Source organism: Eleutherodactylus coqui, chromosome 1 (assembly GCF_035609145.1).
Source record: "Eleutherodactylus coqui strain aEleCoq1 chromosome 1, aEleCoq1.hap1, whole genome shotgun sequence".
Classification (NCBI taxonomy): Eukaryota; Metazoa; Chordata; class Amphibia; order Anura; family Eleutherodactylidae; genus Eleutherodactylus; species Eleutherodactylus coqui.
In genome coordinates, this window is record NC_089837.1 from 306,090,009 (window position 1) to 306,115,349 (window position 25,341).

Below are 25,341 nucleotides of genomic sequence, written 5' to 3' on the forward strand. Positions count from 1 at the left end.
CCAGCACTAATGAGTAGGATAGCTGTGAATCAAGCACTAAGGTGAGATAGAATACTGGAGCCAGCGGCATTTCTGTGACTCTGTCTCATTTTATTGTTCTCACTACAATAGCTCTCTCCTCCTCCCATACCTTCCCTCTCCATAAACTTCTATGGACTCATAGCTGTAACCTAATCCCTCAGTGAGCTGATAATTTATGTTGGCTCTGCACTGGTGAATTTCACTAGTTAATTTAGAATAAGTGAACAGTGCAGGACATGGGTGGGGGGAGTGGCTGATAAGTGGAGAAAGAGGTATATTTTGCAATAAAATACATTGCAAAGCTTATCCTTTGAAAAATAAAATATGTTTAGTTACTCTTTAACGTCCATTCTTGGCTGTTGACAAATTATCAGATTAATAATGTGACCAACATATAATTATAGTGATTTAGAGCTGTACAGATGATGTTGTCCCTTGGCATCCTTATGTAGACAGCTCTCTACTGTTTTAGTGCTCAGGTTTCTCAGTGGCATATTGATTTTTCAAGTTATTTCAAGTCATTTGCTTAATCTTTCTTTTTATCTCAAATTGTCATGTAGATAATTATTTAATAATTAGAATTCCTAATATTATTTTTAAATCTAATTTATTTTAGCTCACTTCTGTTACAGATATGGACCAGCTTAAGATGAATATATCATCTACATTCTGTTTTGCCAGATACTGGTGGCAAATATTCCTTTTTCTAAACTTTTTTAAATTTCTTTTTTTTTTTTATCTGATTTTTTACACATGTTTTTGGGGATGGGCATCTTTCCTGAACTGTTAAAGGCATTTATAAATATGCTTTAAAGCAGCTACATGGGCCTTTAGCCTGGAGATGACTCATTGACTTATATGGGGGAGCTTTCTCAACATGCTCTGTGATCTGTATAGAGATCATTCTGTAGGGAGGTGAAGGAGTTCGGCTGTGACTAGTGTTACTCATTTTGATCTGCCAAGTGGAAAATTTGCCCCAATTTTGCGAATATCGCAGGAAAATCAAATTGCCCAAAATTCCTGCTTCAGAGTTCAGAGTGCAGCCAATCAGCAACCAGAGTACCTTGATGATGTCACCAAATGTGTCCTCCATCTTGCATATTGGCAACAGTTTAATTGGACTTCTGCATCACATCACCTACCCATATACAATTTAAGTACAGTGTAACCAGCATCCATTTTGCAGCTTAGCACAGGAACAGAGAAGTTGATTGATATTTATATGCCTCTATAAAATGTGGTATGTTCTTAGGGAGAGATATTGAATAAAGGATATATTGCTGCAGGTGTAAAAGCTTGTATACTAACAAAGAAATTAATCAGGGTTGTATTAGACGGATCAGAGAAAGAAGCTGCATCATGCCTATACAAAATGTAGGAAAGTCTGCCAATCCTCCAACGATCTACTCAGTCTAATGTAGTGGTTCCACCACAACGCTTTTTTGCCGAAGAGTTGATCTGCCAAATGCATGTACAAGTTTAAGTGTCTCTTCCAAAGTTATTTTAATAACACATTGTTGATGATTCCTTCTCCAGAGGACTGGCTAATTCAAAGCTGGTAGGAATGTGTTAGAGGGGTGAATCCATTTGCGAACATTTGCTAATATTCTCATGAAAGATTGTTTTTGTGTCAAAACACACCTTCAATCGCTGAATGGGTGCAAATTTCATGAGGATGGGGAGATTGATAAAAAAAGTACACTAGAAAAAAAAGACAGTAGAAAGAGTCGATGAGGACTGTGTGTAGCTGTCTAAGACTAGGGGCAACTGAGAGAGTCTTTGGGATGCTAGCTGTGGTTGGAGGAGCACTGGGCTATGAAAGAATGCTGAGATTGTGTTGCTGCAGGAGTTTGGACTGGAAATTCAGTAAGGCCACAGCCATGAGGAGGTGCTGGGAGCCATTATAGAGAATGATCCTTTCTTCTCTAGTTGAATGTTCTGTAGGCTAGTCATGAATATTGGATAACTCTGTACCCCCATCACCATGAAAAATACACTAGAGTATGTAAGTGAGGAAGTACCTCAGTAAAGATAAAGTGTGTGCACATGAACAATCAGAGATAGACTGTAAGCAGGCCTGCTAGGTAGGGACTAGAGATGAGCGAGCACCAAAATGCTCGAGTGCTCGTTACTCGAGTCGAACTTTCAGTGATGCTCGAGAGTTCGTTTCGAGTAACGAACCCCATTGAAGTCAATGGGCGACTCGAGCATTTTTATATATGACTGGTGCTCCGCTAAGGTTTTCATTTGTGAAAATCTTAGCAAATCACCAAAGTCATGTAAAAAACACAGAAATGGATAGGGCAGGCGAGGAGCAACATGCAGGGCTGCATTTCGGGCTCCAAGGTCTCACTATTAAGCCACAATAGTGGCAAGAGTGAGACCCCCCCCCCGCACTGTCAGCATAAAGATCGTTCTCCTCAGAGAAGAACGATGTTAGCCCATTGAATTCAATGGAGCCGGCAATACAGCCCACTCCATTGAAAGCAATGGGCTGCCGGCGAGCGCTGAGCGAATCAGAGGCAGCACTCACTCACCCATTCATGAATTCATGAATGGGTAAGTGAGAGCTGCCTCTGATTGGTGAGGCTGTGACCAATCAGAGGCAGCTCATTCAGCAGGCGGGGATTTTAAATCCCCACCTGCTGAATACAACAGAAAGCAGTTCAGGAGAACTGCCGGCCAGACGCGGCTGAACTCTGTCTGCCGGGACAAGGTGAGTATATATATTTTTTTTACTTTTTACACATTTCTGGATGAATTTCAGGGAAGGGCTTATATTTTTAAGCCCTTCCCGAAAAGTCATCCCGCACTCGCCGGCAGCCCATTGCTTTCAATGGACAGTGCTCATTTAATCGAGACGAGTACTGCGTGGTGCTCGTCTTGAGTAACGATCATCTCAAGCACCCTAATACTCGAACGAGCATCAAGCTCAGACAAGTATGCTCGCTCATCTCTAGTAGGGACTTTGATATTCCTCATTTTATTCATCATTGGAGCTTTGCGTTGAACGGAATTTAATTTTTCCCTTATTGTGCACAGCTTCTCAGACACCTCTTCATGAATTTTTGATTGTGTGTGGAGAGCTGCTTCAACTTTATTGAATTATCCCTTAAGCCCAATTTACATGCAAAAATTATCACTCAAAATTCTCTCAAGCAATGTCTTTTTTAGAGTGATAATCGTTGCGTATAAATGCTAGCAGGGATAGCAGGGACAGCATGCTGTGTTTCTCGATGGGAGTGCTGATAACATTGTATTCAGTTGCAGTTTCGAGGTAGAACAAAAGAGCTGTATGCAGAGAACAGACCAACTACTGTTCTCTGCATACAGTGCAAGGAGGCTCATTTACATGCAAATTAAGCTAATAAGCTACTAATGTGCATTAGTGCCCATTAGCAGCTTATGCAAAATGATTGCTCAAACAATTATCCTATCTTATGAACGAATTTTGAGCGATCATCTTTGTGTGTAAATGGGGCTTTACTCTAGAAATGGTATATGACTTTCCCGTTGTGTGGCTTATCTTCTATGAAGGTGTGCATCAACTGCACGCTGTTTACTATATCACAGATTACAATCCTTAAGTAGTAGTAGTCAGGCCTTATCATTAAACGTTGAAGTGTTGCATAGCTACCTGTTCCAACATATCTACCTGTTGTTACCAGTTACAACAGAAAACTATGTATTTGTAGATCAGTGTCTGCACCATATCTTAAACCCTGTGTCATCTACCACTGTTACATATTCACCTAGAAGAATTTGTCACCTGAAAATTTATGACACTACTTTTAAAACAAGCACCACACCTGCTGTCTTTCTTGAAGCAATCTTTGACCTAGGAGACCCTATTTGGGCCTTCATTTGTTTTCATTTACACCCCTGTGCTAAAAGTGACCCCTATACCAGTATACACTATTTTTCCAGTTATTGGTGGGAGCACAGTGTTCCCCGGATGTTTGGCTGTATTCCCATACAATTTTGCTACTTTGGGTGCATTGGGGACCTTCTGGAACTAGTGAACCTGATTTTTACTGCCATTGACTTTAATGGGAGTCAAAATTGGTATAACAGAGGAATGGTACAATGCAGACTACTAAGATAAAATGCTGCAGAATTCGTATTTCATTAGCAATTTAAATATTTACTAAAATACACATGTCAGGAGAGCAGACAGATCCTCTCTTTATTTATAATACTTCTAAATGTGATTTTGCTCATACAGTTTAAATTCATCTATGTCTACATTTTTAATTTTAGGGTGGGAAGAGCACAGTCTTATGGACAGCACCAGAAGTGATACAGTATCATCGCTACAGCACCGCTAGTGATGTCTGGAGTTTTGGCATAGTCATGTGGGAAGTCATGTCTTATGGTGAAAGACCTTACTGGGACATGTCCAATCAAGATGTGAGTTTGTAAAAATTGCCAAACTCCATTATGTTTATATTTCAAGAAAATGAAATTGAATGTAGATAACATTTGGGGAGTCATGCAAAATGTTTCTGCAGTTCAAATATCTCATCATTCTAAAAATTTCAATGCCATCAAATTCAAATAGTCTTAAAACTATCGTTTTTAACTTGATTATAAAATATATAATTTTATTTATTTTTCTGATATGAAAATTCTAGGTTATCAAGGCTATAGAAGATGGATTCAGACTTCCAGCACCAATTAATTGTCCTCCTCCTCTACACCAGCTAATGTTAGATTGCTGGCAAAAGGAAAGGAATGACAGGCCGAAATTCACTCACATTCACAATATACTAAGCAAACATGGCCAAAGTCCGGAAAAAAGCAAGTCTGCAACATTGACATCAACAAGGTGAGACAAATTTCTGTCAAGGGATCTGCGGGAGTGTCTTACCCGCTCAAGTTTTGGCTATTCTTTAACCTCATTGGCATACCAACCAAGCATACCGTGACAGTTTTCAAGGCAAGACAAATATAAAACACAAGTTTATTTACTCTTTAGTATATGTAAGTAAAATAGTTAATTAACATATAGGCATTGAGATCACATGGGTAACAAAGATAAGCATCAATACATCACCGGATATTGTAGCATCACTCCGCAATCGGGGGATCTCCAGGTACGATTGTCAAGAGGATCCGGATAGTACGCCGATACGTCTATCGACCACAACAAAACGAGTCCCGACTCCTCCCTGAAGATCACTGCTATTTATGCTGTTCTTACATTACGTGGCATATCTGCTTCTGCGCAGTTATGGGTATATACGTCATTCTAATATGGCTATTCAGGTTCTAGACATGCGTAGTAGATGATTGGCAACAAAATATATTGAATATTTTGTCCATGAAGTCATCGACATCTGTTTTATATTATGAGTCATTCTTGCTGTCTTACCATATATGTCGAAAATATTCTGCTTTTGAACAAATGTTAGCAGAATATTCAGACGGGTCATTAGTTCATTGAAGTTCTGGTTAACTCATACGGCAACTAGTTATTTGATTACACAATCATCCAGTTCAATCGTATCCCATACGTGTCACAATCGGTCCTTAATCATTCACTATTTGCCGTATGATACCATTAAAACTTTTGGTTTTCTACAGAATACCTTATATGCCATGAAACAATTCCATAGCGATAAAAGTATTACAACTATGGCCAATACCAAAACAGGATGTATTAGCCAATTAAGAGTGGTTTGTGCAGATGATGAATAACCCATAAAGATGTCATACCAATGGTGTGACGTGGCATCAGCAATAGCCGATCCCATCTTTACAATTTTGCCAGCTATTACAGTAGTACTTACAATATGCGTTGCCAAAGATCTATTAAGCAATTTAATATGTTGCTGTACTTCTTCTGTGTCTTCTAACAACTTTTTGAATTTGGTCAAATTTAGATCCCAATTTGACTCATTTAAAGGCAGTGGTTGCCAATTGACAGCCACTGTCTTGTCTTGTTCGGGTAATAACACAAAGGTCTCATTTTCCCAAACAAGTGCAGATACGTTTCGCAAGCATCCTGAAAATGGGACAACCATCCCAGGTACAACAGGATGATTACTTGCCAAACATACCTCCTGTGGGGCTATTTCAACCATCATCTTAAAAGTGAGTGGCAGCACAGTCCATTCACATACATTGATCGTATTTTGTAATAAGCATGGTTCATAAACAGCCGATTGGACCTTGCATATGGTCCCTTCTAATGTATCATCACACAATGATAAATCATGAGTTCTATTTTGGTCATCAATGTAAATCCCGTTAAATCTAGGTACCCAGAAATGCATATCTTCTGGAACACCTATAAGTAAGGGGAGAACTACAAACTTACACATCACATTCTTTTTAGTAACATTGTATATGAATATGGTCCCTTTACATAATATATCATTGCAAACCATTTTCTGCGCCTCCAACTGTATCCAATCAGTCTCAGTTATAGTCTGATTGAACACGGTCCTCCATACTTGCTCATTGCCAGTCATGAGCATAGTTTGAAGTGTGTTCTTTTGTTGTTGCTGATAAATGGTCTGCAAGGTACATATTGACCAATTAACATAGTTAGATATGTTAGAATTTATTTCATATGAAAACCTATTAGATGCATCTTGCAAATCAAGCATTATTGTGTCCACATCCGTTTGCATACTAAAGGGCTGCCATATAGTGGGCATCCAGTTAGCCTGCAATGTGAGCACATCTTTAATACCACTTCCCGCGTTATGCATTCGATTAGCTAAAGTCTCTATATCAAAACCATTAATAGTCCCAGAAAGCGCTCCATAGCCTCCGAGTAAGGTATCATACCAAGCTCGACGGGAACGCTTGGTAGGACAAGTCCTTGAGGGTGGAAACTGCACGGAGGCTTGTATAACAGTCTTTTGAGCATCTCGTCCCACCAGGCGACAGGTGGATGGAACCCTTTTTATATGTCCAGGATCTATTTTAGAAGCATTAATGTTCACGAATACCAGGAACTGGCCCCACATGGCCCGATTCTCGATCTCCGTTGCATTCCCACACGTAATTACTTCTGTCTCATTTAAGGGAAATGAAAACTGCACTCCCGTATTTGTACAATTCTGAACATATTGTATCACCAGGGAGTAATTGAGATATGGCAACTCTTTTGGTCTCTGACAGCAGGACACTTTCACAAGTGACGTAATGTTTATTTGTCCCGTTGCCTTATGCAGTGCATATGAAGGACGGTAGGTCGAACTTATATGCGATAATGGATTTCCACTCCAGATAGTCCCATCAAAGGTAATATTCACGATATAACATTTCTGGTTGGCTTCACAAGTGAAGTTGTCTTGCTTCCTGGTTCGGGTTGAATTCCTCCAGCCCCACGAATAATCATTCCTTCCGGTGTCATTGACGCGGATCCCTGGCGTCCACGCATCACCTACTGCGAACACCGAACACATGACGCCAAGGATTCCAAAAATGACTATGTGATTCTAGAGAAGGCAAGGAAACAAGCATTATTCCCGCAAATAGCACTTTTCTTGTGGGACATATTCCCATTTCTCTACTCCGGGTCGCATAATAAGCAAAGTTCGATCTTTCCCCACAGCAATAACTTCTGCTGGGGAGGGCGGTCCTTGGTGATTCTGAATCCATATTTTGGCCCCTACATTAGTAACATCAGTTGAGCCAAAACCTTTATCTCCTCTTACAGTAAGTTCAGTGGGGGCCGCCCCTTCTTCCACTTGTGTCAGATACACTGGTATTAATAGCAGCTGTGCCATGCGCTCCTTTTTCTCTATTATCAGAGGATCTGTTCCTAAATTTATCATGATTACTTTAATTTCCCCCTGATAATCTGCATCTATGACTCCCCCTAGGACTACTGCACTTCTCAGAGCAAAACTTGATCTAGTGGCTATCTGCCCGAAGTGATTCTCCGGGATCTTGCATCCTATCCCTGTGGGAATAGTACTCACCTTTCCCGGGGCTATCACCACCGTATCAAGAGCGTATAGATCCAACCCTGCAGCGGCAGGAGTGGCTCTATAAGGTGCCTGCGCATCTGGATTAATTTTCCAGTATAAGATTGTCTCTACCTTAGCTACATCTATACTGAGATTGGGTGTTAGCATGCGCATTAAGGGTGTCATAGAATCAGTGATGGGCCTGTTGTTGATAATCTGTAAAGCAGCAGTCAGATTATCTCTCCATTGACCATATTTGTCGGTCTCAGTGAGCTTCTTCAGGGTAGATTTTAATAACCCATTCATTCGTTCCACCAGGCCCGCGGCCTGTGGATAGTAGGGCATATGATATACCCATTCTATGTTGTTTTTACTGGCATACTCTTTTACCTGATTTCCGGTAAAATGTGAACCATTGTCTGTCTGGATCTGCAGGGGAGTCCCATAATACTGGGTAATAACTTCCAGAGTACGTAAAGTACTCCATTGTGTTGCTGTTTTACATGGGAATCCCACCATCAGACCTGAGAATGTATCTACTGCTGTACAAATATACTTACATCCTCTGCTCTCAGGGAGGGGCCCTACAAAATCCATCTGCCAAATCTGCGCTGGCAACTGGCCTCTCCCTATGTGTCCCATTACTGTATGAGGCACTTCTCGTTTTTGCACATGTTGACATACTGGACATTGCGCGATTACTTGTTTGATCATGTCCACTGTCAAAGGGATACCTCTTTCTTGTGCCCACCTGTAAGTGGCCTTCTCTCCCAAGTGTCCACTTTTTTGGTGAGCCCAAACAGCTGTACCTTGAAGCCATGCTTCCTTTTCCTTGTCAGGTTCTTGTACGGCAACAGAAATCGATGCTGCCGCATCTGCTTGAGAATTAAATAAACGTTCCAATGAGTCAAGAGGGACATGAGCATCAACATGAAACACAGTACTTTTAGTACTCCTAATGAATTCCTCTATGTCTTGCCAAAGCTCTTTCCCCCACAATTCCTTACCATGAATGTTCCAGTCGTTCTTCTTCCATCCCATGATCCAAGTGGCCAAACCATTGGCAACTGACCATGAGTCCGTATACAAATGACATTCTTGCCCTTGTTCCTGCTTCAGAGCTAAGAATACTGCACAAAGTTCTGCATATTGACTACTCTTACCTTCTCCTTCCATGACCAACGTCTTGTCTAATTTCGGATTAAAGGCTACACTTTTCCATCTACGTCTTCCACTGATATACTTGGCCGAACCATCCGTGAACCAAGCATGCTCTTTTTGGGAGTCTGTCAACTCAGAGTAAGGTATTCCCCACTTTACTGGGGATTCCTCCATTTGCGCTACTGGTGTAACCTGACCATCTGGAGGGATATCAGCTATCTTTTCATGCAGGGCAGCTATCCCCCCTTCACCTTTTTTCGCTCTTTCCGAGATGTACCATTTCCACTTAATGATACTCTGCTCCTGGGCATGTCCTATCCGATTGGACTTTGGATTAGATAATACCCAACTCATGATGGGTATTTGCGGCCTTAGAAGGACTATGTGTCCTGTCGTCAATTGTTCAGTATCCACCAGGGCCCAATAACATGCCAACAGCTGTTGCTCCAGTGGAGTGTATTTTTCTCCTGCATCTGGTAATTTCCGATTCCAGAAGCCTAGTGGCACTCTTTTGCCCCCTTGCTTCTGCCACAATGACCAGTTTGCATACATATGCTGAACTGATACATGAAGTTCTATCTCACCATCTTGTAAAGGCCATAAATGTACAGCCTGTTGTATGGCTTCTTTTACTGCCTCAAATGCAACCTGTTGCTCTTCTCCCCACGTGAACTCGTACTTCTTGCGAGTCACCTTGTAAAGAGGAGCAAGAAGCTGCCCCAGATGCGGAATGTGTTGTCTCCAGAATCCAAACAATCCTATGTAGGATTGTGTTTCCTTCTTGTCTTTCGGAGTGGGAAAATTTAAGATTTTCTGCCTTGCCTTAGGGAGAATCTCCCTATGGCCCTTATTCCATTGAATTCCTAAGAATTTCACCGTCTGAGAGGGGCCCTGCACCTTGCTATCATTTATTTCCCATCCTTTTTCTCGCAAATGATGTAACAGTCTGTCCAATTGTTTCTTTACAGATTGTTCATCCGGTCCCTGAATCATTATATCATCGATATAATGTGAAAACTGCATTTCTGATGGTAAATCAAACTCATCCAAATGTTCTGCCACCGTCCGGTGACAGATGGTTGGACTATGTATCCAACCTTGTGGCAATCGAGTGAACGTATATTGACGTCCTTGCCACGTAAAGGCAAACTGATCTTGCGCCTTTTCTTCTATTGGAATTGTGAAGAACGCTTGTGCGATATCAATCACAGCGTACCATTGTCCACTGTGACTTTGAATCTGCTCCACAATTGTAATGGTGTCTGGGACAGCTGCCGTCAAGGGAGGTGTTTGTTTATTCAATTCCCTGTAATCGACAGTCATCCTCCAAGACCCATCACTCTTCTTCACAGGCCATACCGGATTGTTCCATGCTGTGGTTGCAGGCCTCACAACCCCAGCATCGACCAAATCCTTAATGGTTTCTCCTATTTCCTTGTGACCTCCAGGAATTCTGTATTGCTTCATAGCAACCAGTTTTCCTGCAGGAGGGATGTGTACGGGTGGCATTTTGACCTTTCCCACCGTAACTGGACAAGCTTTTATCCCTATTTTTCTTACGCCAAAGGCAAACTTACCATCTTCGAGGTGTAGTGTCAATCCTTTCAGAATATCTATGCCAATGATATATTCCGGAATAGGTACTACTAACACCGTGTATTTACGTAAGGGCAAATTGCCCAATTTCAAAGTTACCTGTGTCTGTACTCCCTCAGTAACTTTTCCTCCCAATCCTGAAATATTAACTTTTGGACCTTTAAACTTTTTGGGATTTCCATAAATCAGAGTAGCCTCCGCCCCTGTATCTACTAAAGCTGGGACCCTTTGGACATTACCCCCTTTCCAATGTATGGCTAGCGGGACGTAGGGTCTGTCATCCCGCCTAACCCAGACAGGGGCTTGGCTTGCTACCTATGCGGAATCAGAATCTGATTCCTCCAGGAGCGGAGCAGATGGCTTCATATGGTCCTGCACTTGGCTAGCTACCATTGCAGCCATCTCCTTCCATGGATAGATCTTTTGAAAATCCTCCCATTCTAATTTCTTAGGCTCTGAATTAGTGACCTGCTTCTCTCTCTTTTTAGAAGTTTTTGGGGCCACTGAATCTTCCCTTTTATCCACCTTTTTGTTGGATAATACCTTCTGTTTATAAAGACGCCACAAATCACCTGTATCTTTTCCATCAATGGCGTCCTTGGAGACTCCAGCTTTCAGGAGAGCCTGAAACATATCTCTACGAGATACCCTTGGCACTCCTGAATCACCAGTCCCCTGGGAACTAGGATTCCTAGACCTATCACGATCTGTTCGCTTTTCCTCTCTATCCCAGTTTCCCATATCTTGCAATTCCCGCATTCTAGCCACGACCGCAGACATTGGCTCATTAGTCATGGATAGAAGTAGGGTCATCATCACGGCTTTATAAGCCGAAGGTGCAGTCTTAATTAAACGATTTCTAACTCCTGCTGTCAGCCGAGTCTCCAAATAATCTTCCATATGCTCGATGATAATTAATGAGACCCTCATAGCTTCCTCCTTCAACCTTTCAATGCCATCCCTGATAGTGTACCAAGGTTTGTCATTGATTGGAATGTCTGCCTCTGTTGGGAATTTATTAAGAAACCCATTGGTTACTATATTAAACAGGGAAATAGCACTTTCTCCTTGATGATTAGGAAAATATTCTCTAAAATTTCTACTGATTACTGGATCTCTAGTTAGAGTAACAAATCTCATTGCATCTTTTGGATCCAACATTACCCCAGTCGCCCCGTGCTCAAATAGACGGACCAACCATGGTATGTCAGATTCCCCAGGCCTTTGCCTAAATCTACTCAGTATATCATCAACTTCTGACTGAGAAAAATCCTCTAGGGTAAGCCTGGTGCGCCTATGTGGCACCAATTCTTCTTGCACCAACAGTCTCCCATCGGCATCGTACATATAGTTTCCCTGATCGTCATACCTGGGCAACCTTTGCCCATCATGACCTACGATAGGCTGGGTATCGGGTCCATATTCAGTAGTTTCCTTCCTTCTGCTAATGGGCTGGGCACGTTTTAAAGCAGGTGGATCAATTATTGGATTGGGTGGGTCTTCCCAATCCCCCTTATGCCAGTCCTCCTCCCCCGAAGAAGATGAGGAATCCCATAAGTCTCCATCCCACTTATCTGGGTCCCAGTTCACAGAAGCAGAAGCTATAGCTTTCGATACCTTTCGCTTATCAACTTTACCTTTACGCCCCTTATATTTATTCTGAGCAACTTTTACAACAGCCTTTTCTGCAATATTCTGGTAATGTTCTATTTTTTCCTTTATCAGCCTTTGGTTACATTCCAACACCACTCTCTTTCCTTCAGATTCTGCTAACTTTTGTTCCGTCTGATTAAGTTTTCTTATTAGTTGGGACTTCTTCTTATGGATATTCCTATAGGCTGAGGCCAATACCCAATTTCTCCTACCCAACTGAACTGCGTCACCTGCCTTGGCAGGGGTCTCCTCGAGTACCTTAACGACATCGAGGGGCTCTGAATCTTTTAGCTTACTATCCCATGATTCTGCAAGCCCACTATGCATCAACTCCTGAGCTAATATATCATAGGGACCCTCGGACCAGCCGGGGATGTCTATTTTCTGAACGATTTTAGTTTTATCTTTCTTGGTTCTTTTTCTAAACATATTGTTGTCTTATTGGCAAAATGCCAATTGGTGAAACTTTTTGCGCAGAGTTCCCCCTTACAGAACTCACAAAATTTTGGCAACTTGCCAATTGGTGAAACTTTGCACAGAGGTCCCCTTTACTGCGAGAAACCACCCTGCAAATTGGCACCAATTTCCCAAGTCCTGTCTCAAAGTTACAGAACTCCGAAAGTTTTGGCAACGTGCCAATTTGGTGAAACTCTGCACAGAGTTCCCCTTTACAAAATTTTGGCAACGTGCCAATCTGGTGAAACTTTGCACAGAGGTCCCCTTTACGGCGAGGCACCACCCTGCAAACTGGCACCGATTTCCCGAGTCCTGCCTCAAAGTTACAGAACTCCGAAAATTTTGGCAACGTGCCAATTTGGTGAAACTCTGCACAGAGTTCCCCTTTACAAAATTTTGGCAACGTGCCAATCTGGTGAAACTTTGCACAGAGGTCCCCCTTTCGGCGAGGCACCACCCTGCAAACTGGCACCGATTTCCCGAGTCCTGCCTCAAAGCTACAGAACTTATAAAATTTTGGCAGTATGCCAATGGGTTCAACAGGGACTACTTACTGCAACTATCAATTTGTATTTACTATTATTACTCTATCACCTATCAAAGCAAAGTTATAACCATTTGAACCCCTTGGCAATGGGCCAAAAATCTAATATGGCGACAGCAACCCCCCGTGCACTGAGAAGCACTGTCACAATACCAAATTATACAGTAATATAACCTTACCAAAGACAACAATATCCTGCCGACTACGCCAATTTATGTCTTACCCGCTCAAGTTTTGGCTATTCTTTAACCTCATTGGCATACCAACCAAGCATACCGTGACAGTTTTCAAGGCAAGACAAATATAAAACACAAGTTTATTTACTCTTTAGTATATGTAAGTAAAATAGTTAATTAACATATAGGCATTGAGATCACATGGGTAACAAAGATAAGCATCAATACATCACCGGATATTGTAGCATCACTCCGCAATCGGGGGATCTCCAGGTACGATTGTCAAGAGGATCCGGATAGTACGCCGATACGTCTATCGACCACAACAAAACGAGTCCCGACTCCTCCCTGAAGATCACTGCTATTTATGCTGTTCTTACATTACGTGGCATATCTGCTTCTGCGCAGTTATGGGTATATACGTCATTCTAATATGGCTATTCAGGTTCTAGACATGCGTAGTAGATGATTGGCAACAAAATATATTGAATATTTTGTCCATGAAGTCATCGACATCTGTTTTATATTATGAGTCATTCTTGCTGTCTTACCATATATGTCGAAAATATTCTGCTTTTGAACAAATGTTAGCAGAATATTCAGACGGGTCATTAGTTCATTGAAGTTCTGGTTAACTCATACGGCAACTAGTTATTTGATTACACAATCATCCAGTTCAATCGTATCCCATACGTGTCACAGGGAGGCTTTACATTACCTGCATTTTGTCTTCTTTGCATTTGTTCCTTTGATCTGGTTCCTGGCCCCGTGTGTGGCTATTCAAGATGGCTGCCACAATTTTACAACTACCTAATCCACACAATGCATTAGTAGTGTTAAACTACTGATACACTATATCTGCTCTCTGATTGGCCAGAACTGTTCATGTGCTCAGCGCTAGCCAATCAAATAACAGTGCACTGTGTGCATTACGTAGGTAAAAGATTGAGATGGCCATCTTGGATGACTGAAAATGGGGCCAGAAATGGCAGATGGAAGGGGTAGCAGTAAAGAAAAACAACAGTACCAAAGACCAACAGCCCAATTTGGTCTTGAGATAAAATATTTTATCAGAAACAGAGATGTAGATTTCATACACATAGCAAAGTCATGTGCATGGACTCTGTAGAATGTAGCTAATCTTTGTACTTGGACACAGTTTTAAAAATTTATTTTGAAAGCCTGATTTTTCAAACGTGAAAAGCTATATATAATTTATTCAAAATGTTGGGTTTTTTTCCAGTTTTTTCATAAATTTGCTGGTTCCTTTGGTATTAAAGTGGTTTTTGATGATTTACGCACCACATAATTTAAGCACTATATTCACAAAGAACATTGTTTGGATATCATCCACTATTATCATTCACAACTTTGGCTAACTTAACTGTTAAATGACCTTTTCCAGTTAATGTTTTTAGGAAGGGCTACTTCTCAAACACTTGACGATCATGAAGGGCATTTACAGGTGTCATACAATTTGTTGACTAGAGGGTACAACTAAAAAGGATAAATGCTTTATCATTAATGAGTATTATGGCAATAAATAACATAGCAACTTGGTTAAGAGGTAAATCACGTGGACTTAAAGGGTATGTATAATCCTAAAAAAGATATTATTGCAAGCAGGTTTTTTATTTTTAACTATTTTTACAGGGTTTTTTTTATGTAAATGTCTGTCTAAAAAAAGACTATTGCATTTTACCCTAGCCACTAAGCAGATAAAATAGGCCTACACTTACTTTTTTTCTGCAGTTGCTTGTCAATTTTGCAGTACAGACCAAGACAACATAAGCAAAGTCAACTCATTAAACCATTTAAGTATGGGCAAGTTACTGACAACTGTTGTGCCGTTGCATGTCTGGATAATGTAAAACAGTAACACAATAAAAGCTGCTCACAAGATTTTTTGATCGGCCAAAATGCTGCTGATAAATCATTCATGGGATTGCATTCAATGGGCTTGTGCAAAGTGGTAAATGATCTGCAAAGTCATCTGATTATGCCATACACTTTTATTATCAGCCAGCCACTATATAGGAGAATGTATTATTTGTGTATAATTTTGGCGGTAGGCAGAAATGGTCAAAATTAGTTATGTTGGATGACTTTCATGTTATTTATATGGTACCTTAACATGTATGCATCACTTTCTGGTTTCTAAGACATGCGAAAGAACTCCATCACTTACTGGAGTCAACTGACATTACTTTGTTAATTGACTCACATTAATTTCATTGGCCATAACAGTACCCCGCTGCATTGTCTATATTGCATAGACAATATAGGAAGCAAATGTATTTCTTCCAAAACTATAAATACCTGAAAAAAATATAGCTCTGATATTTGAAAATAAGAACAAAGGTGTTATTTTCCTTCTACCATCTTTAACTAATTAAACTAAAATTGAATATATGAGGCATTGAACAAGGTCATAATTACATCTTCCATTATTGCATCTCCAAATAATGATACAGAATTGATTGCTCAAATTAAGTTGTATTGTCTTATACAACACTGTGGTATTAGTTTGGCCATCTATCCTAGAAATAAGCTGTCCAGTAGACTGCCGTGAACTCACTCATGTGAAACAGACCATGTAGTATAAGGCTGTACGGGATAATTTCTTTTCACATTTCTCTCTCTATAAAATTGAGATTCCTGCTGAGTTGTTATATTGTTGGTATTTCATGAGGCTAGATCTTACCTGTTATGGGAACATTTATTGGCTTAGTTTCTATGTGGTCTAATATTGACCTGTTGCTTTGTGTGCTGTCTTGCTCTTTCCATCGCTCGATATTTTATTCATCATCAGCCTGTACAGCCACAGTGGCCCAGAAGTCTTGCCGTACACAAATCCTATTCCCAGTTGGAGCGTTATCAAGTTAAGTAGAGAATGTAAGATTTCCAGAGCAAGCAAAAACTGAAGTGATTATCCCTAACACTTTGCTGATGGTGCATTGATGCAGCGACAGAAACACCTCTTTATTTCCAAGACCTTTTATTGATCCATCACCCAAAAAACGAAGGAATCTCTGTTTCTGTGTTTCTACTGCTAGTATGACTTACTGTGGCCTTTACGTATGTTTAAACCTTCCTTTGATTTAGGTACAATGCATTGTTCAACTACATTTTTTATGCATCAGTACAAAAGATTATTGTCATCCTCTGCTGAAAGCCATTAGCATAAACCATGCATGCCAAATGATAGCATTTCATAACTATGTAATGTATTCCTTTCAATTGCTTGACCCCATCCAGTATATTACAAGGCTACATAAATTTTCTGATCTATCTACCTGTTAAATAATGTGACTGAAAAACTATGAGTTGCATTAAAAGGAGCACTAAATCTAGCTTGAAATATCATATGCTATTAAACTAGTATCATTCACACATCACATTTTCTATGGTGTTGAGTGAAGTGAATACAATGTGTTTTCCAGCTGAGCTGTAAACTTATCCTTGAATGATTTTCCTACAATGCTAGTTTACTTCAGTCTAGTGAGAAAACAAGTATTGTAATCTGCAAGTGCTCTACTCATCAATATGCATATCTAATAACAGGAACACATACTCCTCCAAATACTTTTGGGTAACATTTTGCTAACTTCATCAGCTTAGGAAGAATAGGACAGAAAGAAAGCTGGGATTTTCAGCAAATGCACAAGGATGAAAGTGCTCTGGCTATATTAATTGTGGGGGCTGATCCGGAGGATCTGTATTAACTGTGGGGATAAGCTGATGAATGTCCAGCTAGGTCAATTTTATTCTTTTTAAAATGTCCTGCTCTGTCTTTTCGTATAAATTACATTACGTATAGATGTAAAAAGGAGGATTTGATTAAGGCCCAATGTCCACGGATGAATTTGAATTGCGTGCTCCAAGCGGATGATCTGCAGTTCAAGATGCCCATAGGGAAACATGGGCGACTGCAACTGAATTAAAGCATGCAGATTCTATTTGTTGAGCTTTGAGTGTGGAAATCAAATCGCAGCATGCTCAATTTCAATGTGGTTCCCACACGGATTGCTTCCATTGAAGTCAATGGAAGCCGTCCGATCCATGGCCCATCCACAATTGACATTGTGGATAGGCCGTGGATTCCATGGGAAAGCAGGAGTTTGAAAACAAAAACTCTACTACGGATGTGCATCGGCATGCCAGACGGCACTTTATCTGCAGTATAGAAAAAGACCCAGACAGGTAAGCAGCATCCTCGGCTGCGGGCAGGGTTGGATTCCACTGCGGGCTCCCGCATGCAGAATCCGATCCCCCCTTGGACATGAGCCCTAAGGTTGGGGCTACATGAAGACTATTTGTAATGTGCAATTTTCAAATTTTACCACCATACTATGACTTTAGTCCAGAGGAATATGTAAGTTATTCGCAACTGAGTGCATTCTTGCAGTTGTGACTCAATAATTGGAAAGTCAAACAGCTAAATGTTTCCACGTAGCACCAGTCTAAAGCACCCTTCTCATTTCTAGTTGAAATTTTAATATATGTGCAGAATGTACTGTTAAAAACCCAGTGCGATCCTTTACTGCTTGGTTTCCAGTATGTAAAATGGCTGTGCCACATTCTCAGACTATTCTATTGTAAGGGGCTTCAGAAACCTGAATATGTGCTCCCTAATGGCTGATCGATTCCAGCCAGTAATGTCACTAAGACGTGTCACTTTTTCAGTTTCTCCTCCTCACTTTCAACATAACTCTTTTATTTATTTATCAACATAGCTATCTGAGGGCTTGTTTTTTGTGTTGTATTTTTTAATTATAATATTTAATGTGCCATATGATGTACTGCAAAAATCTTAAAAATTTTAAGTGGAATGAAATGGAAAGCAAAAAAAGAATCCTCCAACTTTAGGGGAGGGGTTTGTTCATATGGCTTACAGACTTGGGCAAAAATGACATGACAGTTTATTGGTCAGTCCAGGAATACGCAAAAGTTCCACTAGCAGCACTTCAGATAATACCACTTCAGGGTCAGGCTGGTAAAATGCTAAGCCAGGCCAGAGTCCAAACCAGCCAGATTCCACGTGATAATCCAATAAGAAAAATAGCCGGCAGCATGCATGGATGTGAATAGCACAAAGACTTTTATTGCCCCATCATATAGACAGCGATGTTTCGGCCGTAGTCGCCTTCCTCAAGCTTATACGCTTGAGGAAGGCCACTACGGCCGAAAGTTTATTGGTCAGTATGATTATGATGATGTCAAATTTTTATAGCTTTTTTCTGTACTATTTAAAAAAAAACATCTTTGGAATAACAGAAAACTATTTTCTGCTGCCATCTTCTAACAGCCATAACTTTGTTATTTTTCCGTCAATATAGTTGTGTACAGGCTCATTTTTTGTGGGACATCCTGTAATTTCTATTGGTACATTTTGGTGTACACACGACGTTTTGTTCTGTAGATAACATTTTGCAGCAGTCACTTCACTTAAGGCCCATTTATACTGGACTATTATCATTCAGAGTTGTTCAAATACTCGTGCTCCAGCGGATATTTGAATGATAGCCGTCCTGTGTAAATGCATGCAAAGACTGGATAACAGTTGTTCAGTCATTCAGTTTCTGTATGCAGAAAATTGAACGACTAGCCGTTTAGTGTAAATAGCAGTCATTCAGTTCTGAATGACTGTCTGCTTACAGTCAATGGAAGCGGGTGAGGAAAGAACGCTCCCCGGCCCTCTCCGCTTCTATGCTGGCTGTGCTGTGAGCGAACCAGCGATACTCGCTCCTGTTTAACAGCATAGGTGCGACCTTCACTTTCTTGCGCTGTCTGAAATCGTTTGCCCGACAGTTCATCCTGTGTTAATGGGCCTTAACATCACAGGTGGCTTACACTGCAAGATAGATACATTTATTTAGTTAACACAGGATCCTCCATTCACAATTGGTATAAGCTGTGACTATAGACTCCTCCTCCCTGAAAAATGACCTTAGCAGACGTCACAGAGCATGTCTAGAACAGTCTCCCATACAAGTCAAAGGGTTCCCTGTTGTCAATTACGTGAATGGCCAATAAGATCGCTGTAAACTATATCTTCTAAATGCTATTAAATTGAGCCAAGGCAAGATCACAGCCCCTATAGTCAAGTTTAAAAAGCAGAATAAAAAGTTCTACAATCAAAAAATTAAAACAAATTAGAAAAATGTAATATGTTCCTCTATTTGGTTTGAGTTATTAAAAAATGGTGATATAGTCAGTGTAAAGTGTGCTGTAAAAGGTAAGAAGTGTCCAAATTACATTTCTATTGAATGCTGCAATTCATCTTACCAGGTAGCATAAATCAATTTCAGTTTTTTATGTGTTCCCAGCAAGCAGTTGCATGGAAAGCAAGGCTAGTAATTGCTTCAACTATGAAAATGTAATACTGTTCCATCGTTGAAGTGGAGGTTCAATTCAGTTTAGATCAAAGTTGGTAGGGTCAGCTGTAGGATTGTTTAAATTTTTGCATCTTAATAGCAATTAGTACACATATTGCTAAGGAGATCAGTTTTAGAAAGTGACCTTTTATTCTTGGCCTACCTATTATATGAAGAACTGTTCATTTGGTTTTGTTATTCATCTTCCAAGGCCATTTTTTACATGGATTATTATAAAGCCTAACAATAAATCCTTTCTCCAATGTAATGGGATAGCATCTTCAACTTTAAAACATGTAATTTTCCATCCTATTTTACAGTCACGAAATGCCTCACATTTTGATTATACCACGATCTTTACAATACCTGCATTTTCCTTCAGTCCTCTCAAATGTTCCCTTTCTTGCTGTGCAGTTGGTTTGGTTTGTATAGATTACAGCAACATGCTTCTGCATTCTTTATACTGATATATAATTATATTTAAATGCTTCCTGTATAGAGGAATATAATAGCGGTTTTTAATATAATTACAACTTTATAATTTTCATAGTGATTGACTATTGGAGTATGATTTTCAACCATGGAGTAAAACAGAGACAGAAAACATGACTTGGCTGTGCTATATCACAGTGCAGAAAAGAAAAACAACATATGTACAGTATATGGCAACGCACAGCTGCTACATGAAATAATTATATATAGAATCAATGATATGGAAAAAGCATTTTCTTTCATTAAATATTCAGTTTGATAGAGAAAATTATCTGTAAAATGTATGTCTACTAATTCTACTACAGCTTTAGGCTTCACTCCCTCAGTCCAGGTAATACTGACACTCAGTGCAAGGATATTTCCTGTAAGGTGTACACGCTTGCAGGCAGTTCATCTCAAGCATCCCATTGCAGACTTTGCTGCAGGAGTATCCCCAGTTTTCAGTCCCCAGAATTGTCTCTAGTTGGTAGCCAAACACAGCAGAGAAAACAGGACAGCAGAAAGACCACATGTAGAGCATGGAACAGGTTTGTGGAAACAGCAAACATGGAACAATACCAGGGAGGCTATATGTAGAACGTGGAACAGAACCATGGAGAACAGCCTTAGCACATAGAACAAATCAGGAACTGGTGCTAGAAGTACAGGCAATAGCAGCACAGTGAAAAGCTGAAACCAGCAACACAGACATGAGGGGCAGGGAAAGAAGCTGAAAGAAGAAGCACAGACACCAGGTACATGCCCAAGAGATGGAATCAGGAGCATAGACATTAGGCACATGGCTTGGAGCTGGAACAGACACCAGAGGCATGGACAGAATGTGAAACAAGGAGCATTGGCCAAGATTAAAAGCTGGATCCAGGAACATGGATACAAGGGTGATGGCCAGAAGCTATAAACAGGAGCACAGACACAAAAGGCATGGCTATGATATGGAACGGGAAGGATTTAAAGCAAGGGCCTAGCCAGGGTCTGGAATCAGGGGCACCGAAATCAGGGGCATGGCCATGCTGGTAATGTAGAACATGGTACAGGAACATAGAGTAGTAACAAGTTTGAAACACCTCAGATATTCAGATACAGGTTTCTTGATAGTGGGCCAGATCCAGGACTCAAGCTACTGGCTCATATTCAGGGTTAACACTAAGGGCTCAGTCACACGGGTGCTGATCTGCCCGTGTTTCTGCATGAGAAGATGGCCGCACCGCGTGTGGACGACTCTCTGCATGACCAGCTCTATTGCCGGCCATGTGTTCTTTCTCTGGCCGGTACGGAGAGTCGTCACACCTGCAGTGCAGCGGTCAGAATCATACAGAAACACAGGCGGATCGGCGCCCGTGTGACTGAGCCCTAAGAACAGATTGGAAACAAGGCTGCTTGAGGCAAGGTTCGCAAGAACAGAGTACTAGATGGGTCCGGGAACACTGTAAATTACATACGGACACTCAACCTACTATGTTGCATGACAACTGAGTTCAGAACCAGGATGTGTTAACCATGGATCTGCTGTTACAGCCAGCCAAGTAATGGAGACAGAAAAGGTAAATCATGATTTAAAATCATCTGTAGTGCCTCAGGAACTATTTTCCAGAAGGGCTGAATCCTTCCACAACTCCGCCAAACAAAGTAAAGCACCAATCTGGGACTTGCCATATTAGCTGGGGCGTAACTATAGGGAATGCGATTGCACCTGGGCCCAGGAGCCTTAGGGGGCCCATAAGGCCTCTCTTCTCCATATAGTAAGCCTACTAGTATGAATAAAGCATTTTAGTTGGGGGCCCTGTTACAGATTTTGCATTGGGGCCCAGAAGCTTTAAGTAACAACTCTGCATATCAGCATATATCATATAATGAGGCATTATAGATAACCTATCAGAAGTTTTCTCAAAGTTTCCATATGATTAACACAGTTAGAAAAAGGACCGTTAAGTTAAAAAAATATTACCACTTTAGGTAGAAAAGTAATTTAGAGGATACTTTATGTAATAAAAATGCTGAGTATACTTCAGAGATTCCTTTTTTATTTTCCTTGGATCAGGCAAAAACTGTTCATATTGAGAAACTGGAAGTATCAGATCATGTTTAATTTTAGCTATAAAACATCTTAGTTGTAAGTATTTATGGAAATCTTTATAGAGAATGTAAAAGGCTCAGGAGATATGATTAAATTAGTAAAAATATGTACAATTAAGTCAAATATGTCCCCTATTTTCTATATACCGGTTTATCTAATTAGTGAAATTAATATTTGGAATAAGCTACTCAATCACATTAAGTGGGATTGAGGATAATCACATAGGAAGGATATTGAGATTAACTGTTTTTTTCTTCACACATGAGAATTGCTACCATTGTAGGGATAGTTAAGTTAACTAATAGAGATGAGCGAACATGTCCGTTACGGACACATCCGCACCCGGACACCGGCTTTGCCGAACACTGCAGTGTTCGCGCGTAAAGGTCCGGGTGCCGCCGGGGGGCGGGGAGATGCGCGGCGGCGCGGGCGGCAGTAGCGGGGAACAGGGGGGAGCCCTCTCTCTCTCCCTCTCCCCCCCACTCCCCGCCGCACCCCCCCCGCGCTGCCACGGCGGCCCCCGAACTTTTTCGCCCGAACACTGAAGTGTTCGCAAAGTTCGGTGTTCGGGCGAAAAAGGGGCGGGGCCGAACGTGTTCGCTCATCTCTATTAACTAAGTAATACAAAAGTCTGTAAGTCAATAGAAGGGAAGATTACAAAATGTATTAAGTTTCTATTTTCACCCAATATTTGGATGAATTGGCTATCCACTAACTCTTCCATTGAACTAAAATATCAGCTTAGTAATAAAGCAATGCATTTGGACACCTCAGACACTCAACAGAAGCCATAAAGAACAGAACATCTACTGAAACACTAGCTCTTTGGTGCTTCCAGATAAAATCCATAAACATACCTTGAATTAGGGAATGTAGTTTCTTAGAATAGGGATTGGAAGATTCCTAAAATAATTGAGCACTTTTGGAAGGGGTAACATTTTGACAGCAGCTATATGACACATCCAGGAAGCAGGAGCTTTTACATGGCTAAGGATATTCTTTTGAAGGGTACTAATGAGAGTATTAAAACTGATGATACAGAATCAAACTATAGATTATGTAAGAATAATTCCCATATTTGGGATAGCCCCATCAGACCACTGATGGTGGTCATATTGAGAATTCATGATTTGAAGCATTACCTTTATAGTAACTGACACTACTAAATTCCTCAATAATTTGGGAAATACAAAGAAGGGCAGTATATGGGGATGCCAAACACAGAATCATGTCTGCTAAAAGTCTGATGCAATGTTCCACAGAATCAATTTTGATATCTTGTAATTTGGGAAATATTCATGCCAACTGGGCAAAGGATTCCATCACCAATGCAAATATCATTGGGCATAAGGGGCATCCCTGACAGGTTCCATTAGATAGGAAATGGTACATTAAGTTTTCTGAAGAATAAACTTGAGCAAAAGGCAATAATATATCACCATAAATAATGAAAAAATATGTTGCTCAAAGACAAACTTACTTAACAACTCTTTTAAAAAAGCCTCAATATACCTGATCAAATATGTTCTACACATCCAGTTAGGAGCAGAGAAGGCGTTTCACCGGACATACACACATGAAATAACTGATTTTGTTTGCAATCAGATATTTTTTATTGAAATTCTAATTTTGTAAAATTGACCCATAATTCCTATATATTTTTACACACATAAACATAATTTCTGTGGCCAAACAATACATTTAAATGTAGCCATACATAAAAAAATCATGTCCTCACCCCACCCCCTTGTACAACAAAATCTATTATACATATAAAGACATTAAAGATTAATTCTCTTCTGCCTTCTCACCTCTCACCCTCACCTCCTCTACATCTTACCAACATTCCTTCACTAACTCAATGCAATAAACATTCAAAATTGACTGCTGATTTTATATATTTTATATACTGGACCATAGTCCTCATACTTATTTGATATATCCTCCTCTACAAAGATATAACCTCTTTTATCCTTATATCAAAATCTCCCACTGTTGAGAGGCAGGCTAAATCCAACGGGCAGTAATCAGTTTCTGTGCCTGATATAGAGTTCTCTGAATTCCCAGAAGATTATGCACATTGAACCCATCAGCAATACACACAAAATAATATCAATAAAGTGGAAGGTGCCATGTATTGTTTGACATCCCTTTATAAAACAAACCTAATTCATTTCAATCAAAAAATTGCTTGCCAAAGTTTTTTAATACAATTTCAGATGTCTAATGAGCAGTGAAATAGGCCTGAAATTAGATGGAGAATTGGGTGATTTTCATTAAGGTCACAATTAGAGATGAGCGAGCACCAAAATCCTCGGGTGCTCATTGCTCAAGTCAAGCTTTCCGCGACGCTCGAGGGTTCGTTTCGAGTAACGAACCCCATTGAAGTCAATGGGCGACTCGAGCATTTCTGTATATCGCCGATGCTCGCTAAGGTTTTCATTTGTGCAAATCTGCAAAACCTACGAAAGTGATGGAAACGACACAGAAACAGATAGGGCAGATGAGGGGCAACATGCTGGGCTGCATCTGAAGTTCCCAGGTCTCACTATTAAGCCACAATAGCAGCAAGAGTGCCCCCCCCCCCTAACAATTTTTACTTCGGACAAACCCTCATTAGCAAGGCACACCTTAGCTAAGCACCACACTACCTGCAAACAAGGCACAATCACTGCCTGCGGGACACACCGCTGCCTCTTCTCCTGGGTTACATGCTGTTTGCACCTGCAGCATGGGTGGCAAGAAGGAACACACAGACGGTACAGAAAGAAATCCCATTGCAGTGCCCGGATAGCTGCGGTTACGTGAGAGGAAATACATGTTGGCTTCGGCCCACACGCCATGCCCTAGTCAGTCTGGGTTG

The 25,341-nt window shown here is 40.6% G+C and overlaps 1 protein-coding gene across 1 annotated transcript in view; it reads left to right on the forward strand.

Moving 5' to 3' along the window:
• Window positions 1–25,341, forward strand: part of EPHA10 (EPH receptor A10) — a 720,654-nt gene that overhangs the window by 686,341 nt on the left and 8,972 nt on the right. Inside the window, exons 16-17 of the mRNA XM_066574828.1 lie at window positions 4,282–4,431; window positions 4,656–4,849. Coding sequence (XP_066430925.1) covers window positions 4,282–4,431; window positions 4,656–4,849 — 344 coding nt within the window. The remainder of the gene's footprint in view (window positions 1–4,281; window positions 4,432–4,655; window positions 4,850–25,341) is intronic.